The 12,959-nt window shown below is 34.4% G+C and overlaps 1 protein-coding gene across 4 annotated transcripts; it reads left to right on the top strand.

Moving 5' to 3' along the window:
* Positions 1–1,484: 1,484 nt before the first annotated feature.
* Positions 1,485–7,123, top strand: LOC112707417 (uncharacterized). 4 transcript variants are annotated; one of them, XM_025759156.3, is made up of 10 exons: positions 1,485–1,830; positions 2,394–2,497; positions 2,627–2,758; positions 2,850–2,923; positions 3,026–3,131; positions 3,799–3,867; positions 4,551–4,615; positions 4,708–4,806; positions 5,657–5,756; positions 6,014–7,123. In XM_025759156.3, the coding sequence occupies exons 1-10, from the start codon at positions 1,662–1,664 to the stop codon at positions 6,074–6,076; spliced, it is 981 nt and encodes a 326-aa protein (XP_025614941.1). In that variant the 5' UTR covers positions 1,485–1,661; the 3' UTR covers positions 6,077–7,123. The 4 variants fall into 4 exon arrangements, 2 of the variants coding, with proteins under 2 accessions (XP_025614941.1, XP_025614940.1); XM_025759155.3 differs by having other exon boundaries at positions 1,490–1,830; positions 2,388–2,497; XR_011864839.1 differs by having other exon boundaries at positions 1,492–1,830; positions 5,646–5,756.
* Positions 7,124–12,959: the final 5,836 nt, after the last annotated feature.

Consider the following 12,959-nt stretch of genomic DNA (forward strand, 5'->3'; position numbering starts at 1 on the left):
GTATCAACGTGTCTAATGTTACTCTTAATATGTATTATTAAAATGAGTTTAGAAATAATATATTATTATTTATTAAAATAATTTTTTAAAATAATTTATATAATTAAAAAATTAATTTATATTATAATATAAAAAATTAAAATATACTTATAATTTACCTGAAAATATTATATATTTTATATATGCTCTATCTCTATTTCTTATAAAAATTTAGAAGGTGTGTATCTCAGTATCTATATATTTGGATATCATATTATTTTTTGTATCTATATCAGTATCTATACAACACAAAGTGGAATGAAGATTTTTTGGACCATATTGCTCATTTGAAGACTACTTTGGGGAGTTAATATTTAAAAGGACCTCTGAAACTTTAGCTCCTATCTAATTTAGCTCTTCAAATTTTAATTAATCCAAATTATATCCTAAAATTTGAAGACGTAACTCAAGTTGGCCTATCAGTTTATTTCTATTACTAGCAAGATGACGTGGTACGATAAAACGACATAATTTTGCTGTTTGTGCCTAAACAACACCGTTTTAAACAAACTCCCTTTCTTCCTCTTTCTCAATTTGATTATCACTAAATCTTCCATCTCCCTCTTCCTTCCTTCTCTTTTTTCTCACCCTAGTTACCAGCACAATCACCACTACCCTTCTCCTCACTTTCTCTTCATCCACCACTCTACCACCATCCCACTACCCCCTTCTCCATTTCCCTTCTCCATTTTCTTAACCAGAGAATACCACAAAGAAAATTGGACCATCCAAAAAATTCTCATTTTCATCGCATCCAAAAAATTCGATGACAAACAAAGACTCAAAACCTCCATTATTATCGTTGTCATCATCATTAACTTCACCTACATGTTCCATTACCCCAAAAAGTAAAAGCAGCGGGGAGTTAAGATGAAAGTGAGTTGAGAAGTATTAGTAGAGTCATGACTGTTTGAGATCCCAAAACTAATACAATGATAAATAAGAGAATTTGCTCTATAATTATAAGAAGGTTTGTGATTATAAATCCAAATCACAATCATAACAAACTATGTATCAGTGATCTGTAAAACAAAAAAACCTCTGTTCATACTTGAAAATTCTTATATGAGCATGAAAACAATAAATAACACATCTATTGTTGAAAGGCTACCAGAAGATTCAGCAGGAATCAAACCATCATAATATTATCAAAGTAGTATAAGTTTAAGATCATCATAGTTAGATTAAATTATTCTGTTTACTTAGGGTGAGAAAGAAAAAAGAAGAGAAAGAGAAGGAGAAAAAGAAAAAATTTACATATTCAATTGAAAAGAAAGAAAAAAAAAAGAGAAAGAGAAATAAAACAACATTGTTTTAATGTAACTAATAACGTGACACAATTAAATATTCTATAAAAATTTAAAGTACAATTTGGATTAATTTTTAATTGAAGAATTAAATTGAGTGGAGGTCAAATTTAAATGTAATTTTGAATATTGACTTCTACTTTGGGTTTAACGCTACGTATTATTGAACCGGATGATATCCACATTCCACACGTAGCGGCATGCTTCTTACGCTTCTCTTTTCTTCCCCTCTTCCTATGCTCCTCTCTCTAAAATCACCAGCAGCAGAAGTTTCTTCCCCTCTTTCGCTGCCTTAGATTCGTTTCTGTTGCTGCCATGGCTGCTGCCACTGCCAGTATCGTCGGAACTTCTTCATGGAGTCTTCGAAGAGCAGCAGCTCAAGCTTTCGCACTCTCTCAATCCCATTTTCTCTGCTCTACCAATCCCTACTTCTCTTTCCCAAGGACCCTTTGCACTCTGCCTCTCTCTGTTTCTGCTTCTTCAGGTCCCATTTTTATCTCTCTCATCCTTTTTTTTCTTTTTTGGATATTTCCAGTGCCATGTGCAACTCAATAAATTTTTTTTTTTTTTTTTTTTTTGCGTACCCGTTATGTTAAATTGTGTAAAAATGCAATCTTTTTGGGGATTGGAATTCTGGGGGCAGTGATAAACAAAGGATATATGTTGTGGGTTAAAAAATGAATACCTAATAATAATAGAATTCAATTTCAGAGCTTTACACTGTAGAGTTTAATTGATTGCATTTTCATTTATATGACTTTTGAAGTAGAGGATGGTTAAACATGAATAACTTTTCTCTACATGTTCATTGGTGATGAAGGAGTGATCTATACTTATAGCATTAGCATATGAAGGTTGAAACTTCAGCCTTTAATAACAATGAAGTGCTTCACTTGCATATTAACCAATTGAACTATGGCCAATATTTTCATCAATCTAATCTGAAGTGAGAAAGGAGCTGAGTAGTTATACAAAATAGCTACAAGCCAACAATTATGATCCAAGTTTTCACATTTCTAAGTAATGCCTTATGATGTAAAGCTTCAGATGTAAGTCACACAGTGCAAGCTATAAAGGGAGATGTTGATGAGCTACTGAATGGAGTGGTAGAGAAAAGTGTAATAAAAGAAGTGAAGCATATTCTTGAGATGGTACTTCTTTCTCTGGTCCACATATATTTTCATTCTGTAATTACATTAATTACTCATGTCGTGAACAACCTTGCTGCTCTGCCTTTTCCTCTCATGAAAATCTGATGCTCATTGCTTCGTTTATTGTAGGCTAGACGTGCATCATTAAGACGAGAGATTCTCCATACAGATTTTCTAACACCTCCAGTGCTTAAAGAATCTATGAAAGTTTTGGAAAAATTAGCAGACGTGAAAGCAATTGCTCAAGGAGGTTACCCCCAGGTAAATACACATAAAATTTTGCTCCATTCCTTTGATATGCAGGTTATTCTGTATGTGTACGTAGGCATTACATATATAATTTATTCTCTAGGCTGAACGTTGTCGAATTTCTGTTGGACATCCGGAAGAACTGACAAGCGATCCAGATATCATTTCGGCATTGAGGTAAATCTTGTATTTTCTAATTTATGTTATCAAGCACACCACATCCATTGGTGGTGCTTCTAGACCTCCATTCTAATGGTTGCATAAATTTGCTCTTTTCAGTGTCTCTGGGAACTTTCGATTTGAATCTTGTTCTCATGGTGACTTCCTTGGCTCAATTCTTGGTACAGGAATTACTAGGGAGAAAGTTGGAGATATTATATTGCAGGTATTCTTCTTGTCTTTTCTTTTCCTTTTCTTTTTCCTTTTTATTTTTAATATAATAAAATTTTCCCCCTCTCTATTTATTACATACATGAAGGTTTACTTGAAATGGGGCTCTATCGCTTTGTACTGAGGAGTGTGCAAATGGTATAATATGGCAGAAGTTAATATATAATTAGTTAACCAGATTCACATGTTGTTTCATAAATTTGTATTACACTGTTTAATGATTCTTTTACATTTCAAAAGACTTCATTATCCAGTCCAACGATATGAAGATTCTGTCAAAGAAAAGCCTGATTATAAGCTATATGGAAATATAATGAACTTCAGTGGCAATATGATACAATATGATCTGCAAATTATTACCTCTTACATAAGAATTTTCCTGTTCATGAGTTCTCTATTGTTTATTTGTTTTAGATACATCCCTCTGGCCTGTGCATATTATAACATTCTTGTATAAAGTTGCTGTTATCTTTAATGTTTTAACGACATCAATTTGTTATTTGTTTACGTGTTTCTTTTATCTTATGCTTAGATAAACAAATCAGGCATTGTGGATAACATCATAAAAGAACAAAAGAAAAAAATAAACAGTCAAATCTGTTTATAAAGCTATAGTAGGTACAACACATATTTGAATTGATTTTGTCACCTTTTCTACCCAGGGAGAACAGGGTGCTCAGATACTTGTCGTACCAGAGCTTGTTGAATTTCTAATGTCGTCATTGGATAAGGTATCTCCATTTCACATACTGCTTTTTGCAATTTACCTTTCTTGATAAGCATCTAATTATCAGAACAAGAGACATTTTCTAAGTGCAATGTTACATATTTGATAATTCTTTCATTGATATGGATCAATCTTGTTTCAAACTGATCTAGGCCCTAGGATGATGGACCATCCAAATTCCAAAATATATCTAACTAGGGTATGGCACCATATGAGAGTATCCATCCTTATTACAAGATGAATTTATTTACCTTTTCACTGATGTTATGGTAACATAAAGTTTGGCAATTTAATCTACCTTTCCCTTTTACTCCAAAGCATTCTTGAATCTTGCCCATATTTTGATCGAACAAGCTCGGTTATTTACTAATGTGCCACCTTTTTCAAAACTTATTATCAAAATACCACCTTCTTGAAACTAATTAGCCAAATGCCACCTTTTGCTAAGGTGACAGCTGATTTGCTATTTTATTTTTAATTATGATCAATTATCATAATATAGGAAGAATGACATCTGGCTAATTAGTTTCAAAAGAGTAGCATTTTGATATTAAGTTTCTGAAAAGGTGGCACATTGGTAAACATCGGAGCCCTGAGGCAGTGTGATTTTCTGTATAGATTGCTCTGAGGTAAGTTCTATACTGTGATTTGATAGGACTTAAACTTTTATATTTTATTCTTATGCAGGTTCGTAATGTTCCTGTAAGTTGCAGTAAGATACCATTAATTTCTCTTGATTACGAGCCACCAAGGTGCATCTTTGATCCTGGTTTCAATCTCATATTTTCATGAATGTTTATTTCTGGTACTGAGACTATCATTTTGATTTTTCCCCCTTGTGCAGAACAACCACGTTTAAAACTATAGAAGCATCACTCAGAGTTGATGCCTTGGCTAGTGCAGGTTTTAAGATTTCACGTTCCAAGCTAGTTGATTTGATCAGGTTGGCAACTCCAGCAGCTGTACCTACATATATTCAAATTCTGTTAGAATATTCTAAATTATTGTTTGCCTAAATTGAAATGGTCGCTAAGATCTTTTTGTTTTGTTTTATGTTTTGATTTTGCTTGTGAAATATCGTTAACTATGAATCTTCCACAAAAATGTACTAAAACATATGCATAAATTCAATGTCACCCAAATTCAATTAGCTTTAAGCCTTTAACCACATCATGTGTACTTTAGGGTACAGTATGCTGTTTGTCCCTAATATTTGTGATTTTCTTCAAAAATACCCCTAACATCGAATTCATTTAATTTTGTCTTTAACATTTTCAATTTGTGTCAAAACTACTCCTGAACGTTAACTCTATCTAAAATGCTGGGGACAAAATTAAATGGAATTAAACATTAGGGTAATTTTGAAGAAAATTGCCAATGTTAAGGACAAAAAACTTACTTTACCCTATAGTTTAACCCCTAAACTTTGAAATACTGCAAATCGACCCTCGGGAATTTTAAAATTGTGGATAATTGGTTATCAAAGGAAGGAACATGATTTTGTGCATATTTCATGCATTCCCTGTGTTCTTTCTGGACTTATGGTTGATTACATTGATGCCTTCTTGTTTTTTTTCTTTATCAAAATTTTGTCATGTTATGCTACGAGCATGCTTAGATGCTTCTTTTTAGTATTTTCTTAGGACCAACTGAATTTTCAGTAAAAAATAATGTGATGTTGTTTGTAATTTGTATTATATACCTTTTCATCAATAAGTCTTACTATATAGACGCTGGTAAGATTTATATGACATTAACAATGTGATTGTTAATATATGATAGTTTTGTTGTAGCAATGGTGATGTGCGTATAAACTGGACCCCTGTTACTACCAAAGGAACCACACTGAAAAGTGGAGACATCGTATCAGTTAGTGGAAGAGGTAGATTAAAGGTAACTTAGCATCACATGAATGACTTTATATACTGTTACATAGCACTTTCAGTTATGTTTTATTTTATGCATTAACAACGTTAAAAGAGTCTTACATTGATATCCAATCGAATACTTGCATTACATATGACTTTTCGGACAGCGGGTGGTTGAGTTGAATACTTTTGTCGATGTAGTAATATATAATTGGATGTCTGTGTAAGCTGGCGCATACAAATTAAGATCCTGATTTTGTTTCATCTTTATGTTGGGTGCAGATTGGAGAAATTAACTCAACAAAGAAAGGGAAGTTTGCAGTGGAGCTTATTCGGTATTTATGAAACTTTCTACCTGGAGACTGGAGTTACTTTTAGAGCTTCTTTATGTAAACATTTTCAGGAATTAAAAAAAAAAGGGAATAACTACCATTTTCATCCATGAAGAGTGAATATGCTCACGAAATTACCTATGAAAAAAAAAAAAACAACTCAAAACTTGTGAGAAGTACCCATGACAAAATGAGTTTCTTTTGACCAAAAAACAATAATGATAAGCTACTATTTCTACCTATTTAATTTCCAAATTATCCCCTCCTTCATCTTCAACATCTTTCTTCTTCATCTTCTTCAACACTGCCATTTTCCATTGCAACATTCATCCAGCTCACAAATCATCCTCAACCTTCAACCAAATGCATTTAGATAGAATATAGGCACTGAAAATTTGTCCAAAAATTGAACTTTTTTGGGGCAAAATATACAAGGTCCCTGAGAAATCAAAAGGGATATTAAAAGTTTTTCTCTGATAGCACCCCCAAATAAAAATGCATCAACAGTAAATGAATTAAGGGGGGCACTGTTGGCGACTGCAAGATGCGGGTATGAGAAAGAGGAGAAGCACCTTGTTAAGCTATGGCTCATTTGTGACTTGGACTGAGATTGCGAGTGCGAAAGGCTCAAAGTAGTGCTCGTTAGCAGCCTTGCTCTGCATCGGAACAACTCCGGAAGCATGTAATAAGACAAGTCCATATCTGCCTTGAAAAGGAAAGAAGGCATAGCAGTGCCACAGGGGTAGGCGAAGACGAATGAATGCGGCAAAGATGAACAGAGGCAAAGGAGATCAAGAGGGGAAAGGGTGGTGGTTGGGGTCCAAGGGAAACTCGGGGTGATTAGATGGTGAGAGTTTCCAAGAGGTTGAAGACGATAGAAGGATAATTTAGGAGAGTCTTTTAATGGAGTCAATGCAAATATCATGGTTGAGTATTTTTTCATGTGACCAATAAGAATTATATTTGTACTTTCATTTCAGTCATCTTGTTTACATATTTGGCTGGACAATTGTATTTATATGATGAATTTGTAATGAAATCAATCATATTTATCATTAAACTATTTTAAATGTTGAATCTCATTATTTTGGACATTATAGAAAGGATAAAATAACAATTAGGTCTTTCAAGATAGCAAACGATGGATATATTATGTCCTTTGTTAATTTATTATGTAAAATTTAATGGTAGCAGTACTGTTATGTATTGTAATGTGTCACATTGTTGCCACACAAGTATGAAGGCCATGTCATTTAGGAAGGACGGTGAAGTTCACCTTATCTATTGAGTTTCTATTATCCTTTATAAATTATTCTTTATTTATTACGAATTCTAATAAAATAGATGAAGTTTCGTTCCAAAATTTGCAATCTTTGTGACGATTATAAACAAACATATCATTGTAGTTAACGATGCAGATAAACACTACTATTAAATATTATATGATGAATTGACGGAAAGACATATCGTGTCCACCATTTGATATTATGAAGAACGTAATTGATATTTTTTCTTCAAAGATTAATTAGTTTAAAACCAAAATCGTTAAGAATCTAATTGTCACTTTAAACCCTTTTTAATTTATTCAGTAATGTTATGAACGGAGTTTTTTGCCTACGTCTCAGGTTATTGGTGCCAAGATGTTTTGCATAGGCCGAACAAAAAAATTGCTCGAAGTAGAAGAGAAGAAAGACGCAAATAAGGTGTTGGAGTTGGAGAAGTCTTTGAAGGAAAGAGATGAAGTCGTTATTAATATGACGTAAAAAATGAAGAGTATGGAGGGAGAAATGTCTAAACTGCATGATCAGATCCGAGCTTTGCAAGGTTAGATTAAAGATTCTGACAATGAGAAAGGGAAGCTAACTTCTAGGGTGCATGAACTTGAGAATGGGATGATGGAGATGTTTGCGGTGGGGTTTAATTGTGCCGTCAGCCAGATGAAAGCGTTTACTCCAGAATTTGATGTTGGGAGCCTTGACGTCACCAAGATAGTGGTCAACGAGAAGCTCGTAGATGATGAAGCTGGAGATGAATTGGAAGATGATAATGCGGAGACTGTTGAAAAAAGTCCCTAATTTTAGGGCGTTCTACATTAAATTATATTATTGTTTGTTTGCACTTTTGATTCTGTAGAATAGTGTGGATTGTGTGGTGTGTAAACACCAGTACTGTTGTTTATTTTGACAAACTTTTGTTTTCATTTGCTGAAATGATATAACGCTTTAGCCACATTTGTTGAAATTCAAACTCTGTGTGTTGTTGGTTAGAAAAATTTTGTAGGGAATATGAAATATTATTTCGACTACGTTGGAGAATGTCCTCCTATGCGAATTGGGTGGCCTCATTAAAACCTCTCCGAGTAAAACCCTGTGCGGGATAAAACCTTGGCGGTAGGAAAAAGAGTACCACTCAATGTTACAAACATAGTTACTTAAAATAAGAACATAATGATGATATATTCCATGTGCTTGGAAGCTCGGTTCCTTCCAAGGTTTGTAAAGAGTATGCTCCTCGTCCGTGTACCTTTGAAACTCTAAAAGGGCCTTCCCACGTGGCGGCGAGCTTTCCTTGTCCTGGAGGTTTTCGAATATCTTCTACTTTTTGTAGGACGAGGTGCCTTCTTGTAATGTCCTGGGTTGCACTCTTTTGTTGTTTTTTCGCTGTATGAAATTTGCATTGCTTGGTACCGAAGACTTGCCGATTTGCGTTCCTCATCTAATGTGTTGAGCTCATCTCGTCTGTTTTCATTGTTGATGTTATCATCTAAAAGGTCGGTCCTTGATGACTGTTCCGAGGGTTACCTGAAACTGTAGGTTGATCTCGGACGAGATCTTCTATACTGGTCGGAGCTGCTGTGTCCGACTTGATGATGGTGGCCGGAGCCGCCGTGTCCGACTTGTTAGACTGGGTAGTGGTGTTGAACCTTTGTCACCGGAGGGTGGGGGTACCTGCAAGGGACTCCGATGTTTAAGTTAGCAATGATATTAAGCAGGTTTTTAGTAGAATCAGAGTATGAGTTATACCTGGGTGCTCCAGTGTATTTATAATATTTGTAGAGTGACCTTTTCTGGAGATAAGATAGTTATCTTATCTTATCTTTGAGTAGAGTTATCTTATCTTTAAGGGAAGCGCCCTTATCTTTCTAGGCTTGGGCTGCCTTTAGATTTGGGTCGTGTTCCTCTGTTTGGGCCTTCTTGGGCCTTTGTAGCGGCTTGGCCGAGCTCTTTGAGAAGAGGTCGGGCAGTCCTGGTCTTGAACAGGTCGGTCGACTTGTCGTTAATCAGCCTAGGTCGTATAGCTCGACCTCGGGCATGAATAATGACCCTTGTGAGATTTCCATCGGAATCATTGTATCTGCACCATAAACTAGCCTAAATGGTGTTTCTTTTGTTGTTGAATGTGGTGTGGTGTTATGGCCCCACAGGATTTCAGGAATTACGTCGGCCCATTGTCCTTTGGCATTGGCTAGTTTTTTTCACAAAGCCTGCAAAATAATCTTGTTTGCAACCTCGGCGAGCCCATTAGTCTGAGGGTGCTCGATGGAGGAAAAATGGTGTTTAATGTTAAGATTTTGTAAAAAGAATGCTATCTTTCTGTTAGTAAATTGCCGACCATTGTCAGTTATGATGTCATTTGGCAAACCATATCTACATATAAGAAATTTTCATAAGAAAGATTTTACCTTGTCTGAGGTTATTTAGCAAGTGGTTGCATCTCTATCCATTTTGTAAAATAGTCTATCACAACGAGTAAAAATTTACCTGATCCCGAGAGATTGGGAAAGGCCTGAGGATGTCAAGCCCCCCACCTGTGGAAAGGCCATCCGATATCTGACGTATGTAACAGTTTGGCCGGTGTGTGTATTGCCAGTGAGCATTTCTGGCAATTATCGTAGTGTTGGACTTTATCTATGCAATCTTTTTTAAGCGAAGGCCAGAAGTATCTTGCTCTGAGGAGTTTTGTAGCTACGCGGCGTCCACCTATGTGTGTTACCACAAATTCCTTCATGTACTTTTGATATTTCAAGGTTGGATTCTTCGGCTCCCAGGCACTTCAGGAGTGGCCGAAAAAATTCTCTTCTGTATAGGTCGTCACCTATTAGGGTGAAGTAGCTTGCTCATGTTTTTAAAAGTTTTGGCTTTCTTTCAGATGTAGGTATTTTGCCTGTTTTCAAATAATCCACATAGGATGTTCTTCAATCTGTTGTTATTGACAGAGCAAAAACATTTATACCACAAATACTTGGTTCCCCAAACATTAGTTGTGATAATGCTAGGGCTATATCAACAATCCTAGAAGTAGTTAGTTTAGATAGAATGTCTGCTCTCTTATTATCTTCTCTAGGTACATGTGTAATATCAAAATATTAAAAATTCTGTATCAATTTTTTTGCAATGTTTAACTAAGTATTGTTCCAAAAAGGGGTCACGTACCTGGAAATTGCCATTTACCTGTTTGACGACCAATAGCAAGTCAAAAATTACTTTGAGATGTTGAATGCTTATTTCCTTTGCTAATCGTAGGCCGTCTATTGTACTCAGACTGATTGTTGCTTGCTGTGAACAAAAACCTGATTGACTGCTCAACATACACGCCTGTTTTGTCTTTGAGGATGATTCCAGCTCCACAACCATTCTCGTTAGAGGCTCCATCGATGTATAGCTCCCAGATGGAAAAGGTGTCATCTGCTGTTGTGAATTTGACGATAAAGTCGGCTAAGATTTGTGATTTCAATGATCCTCTGGGTTGGTATGAGATGTCATATTCTGAGAGTTCTATCGACCATTTTATTAATCGGCCCACCATATATGAGCGTGTTAGTATCTGGTGTAGTGGTTGGTTTGTCATGACTTTGGAAGTAATGTCGAAGCCTTCTTAATGTGATTATCAGGGTGAATGCCATTTTTTCAATGGTTGGATATCTGATTTCTGCGTTTTGTAATACCTTATTGTCACAAAAAAAATTATAAATTTACTTTTGATTAAAAATTATATCATAATGATTGCCAATTAAAAAAAATTAATAATTTATAATTAGAGTGATTGAAAGTATTAATAATTAATAATTAGTCTAATTATATATTAAATATTAATTTTTATATATAATTATAAAAATATTTTTTAAAATAAATTAAAAAAGAAGTATGTATATCAATTATTTATTAATTATTTATTTTTAATTTTAATATTAAATCTATTTTAACATAAATCTTAAAAAAGTCATTTATAATTTATTGTGGAGGTAAAGAAAATAAAACAAAGAGGATATATATATATATATATATATATATATATATATATATATATATATATATATATTTTACAATTTCAGTGGGACAAACACTCCTCTAATGAATGTCGGTTTGCCCTTGCTAACGGGGTTATATTTATGGGTCGAGAGAGGGAGAGTTAATACTTAATAGGTTGCGAAGAAAAATTGTTATTCTTTGTTGTTGTTGGAGAGAGAGACTGAAAGAGAGAGTGGGAGTTTGTTTGTTCATGCCATTCTTCACTTTACTATTTTCTTCTTTTATTCGATGGTATCATCCAATTTGATTTTTATTGTTTTTGTGCTTTTTTTATGTTTCTTTTGCGTTTATTCTGTAACTAGTGAAGTTCAAATTCTTTGATTTTGACACATTTAAAATTTTGTTTACATTTTTTTAGGCTAAAAATTTTTATGTTATTAATTATGTTATTTTATGTTCTTATCTTTGTCTTATTTCATCTTTATAAATTGGGATTTATAATTTTGATTAGATAAAAATAAATGAAAAAAAGAAGGAGAGTATTCGGAAAAAAAAAATTTGGATGACATTATTAATAACAACAAGTTACATAGAATTGAAAATTAATAGCATTTTTTATAGACTAACATTTGGTTAAAAATCTCAAATGGATATAATTTTTTATGGTTACAAAATTTATTTAAATTAGTTATGTCATCGTAGTTAATATCACCAGTGCTTCAATCTTTTCATAATTAAAACTGACTATTTACTTTTTAGATAAATTGTCAATTTTTACTACCTTGTTTAGAAAATCTAAAAAGAACATTAATCTATTCTATTGTGGGTCATACTAATATAGTATTTTCAAAAGAGCACAACTAGGAAGATAATGAGATATGTATACAATGTATACAATAGACTGTTTATTAGACTCAATTAATATTAATAGAAAGAATTAACCAATTAATAACCCTAATCCTATTATGGCTGTTTAGTTTAACATACCACTCAATTTTTCGTATTTACACTTTTTCTCCAAATCACTCAACCCTTTTGTTTCGGCGTTTTTTCCCAACCCTCCCCCCCCCCCACCCAAACCCCCAATCTTTGCACACACCAGTAACGGCGCAGAACCCAAACCCTCTCAATCTTTGCACACATCCAAACCCTTTTGCAACCGAGGAAGGGCACCCATCAACCCATTAATCCTCATCGTTGACATGAAGGACGGTGCCCTCTTGGTCTTGAACATCCCGCCGTCTATGCAACGAAGCCGCTGGGCACGACGCTGCCGACCAGGAACGCAATCAAGGAGCGCTCACCCACGAACCGAGCAGCATCAGAGTTCTCATCGCGTGGGTGCTTTCCTCTCCTATCAACGGAGCAGCCGACCCGGAAAAAACACCTACCTGCTCGTCAACACACCGTTCACCGGAAACACAAAGAACATCATCTCTAGAAGAATCATAACCATCCAATGTAAGTGGGTTTTGTTGTTATTTTTGGATTGTTTATAGTTGTTGCATGTTTGAAAGTAAATATATTTTGTTGATTAAATCACTGATGACCCATGGTGAAAAAGCAGTGGTTGCTGTTTATTATCGCAGAGACTGTAGAGTATATAGTTAGTTTATGATCTTGATATGCTTGTTGATTTAATTTTGG

Source organism: Arachis hypogaea, chromosome 8 (assembly GCF_003086295.3).
Source record: "Arachis hypogaea cultivar Tifrunner chromosome 8, arahy.Tifrunner.gnm2.J5K5, whole genome shotgun sequence".
Classification (NCBI taxonomy): domain Eukaryota; kingdom Viridiplantae; phylum Streptophyta; class Magnoliopsida; order Fabales; family Fabaceae; genus Arachis; species Arachis hypogaea.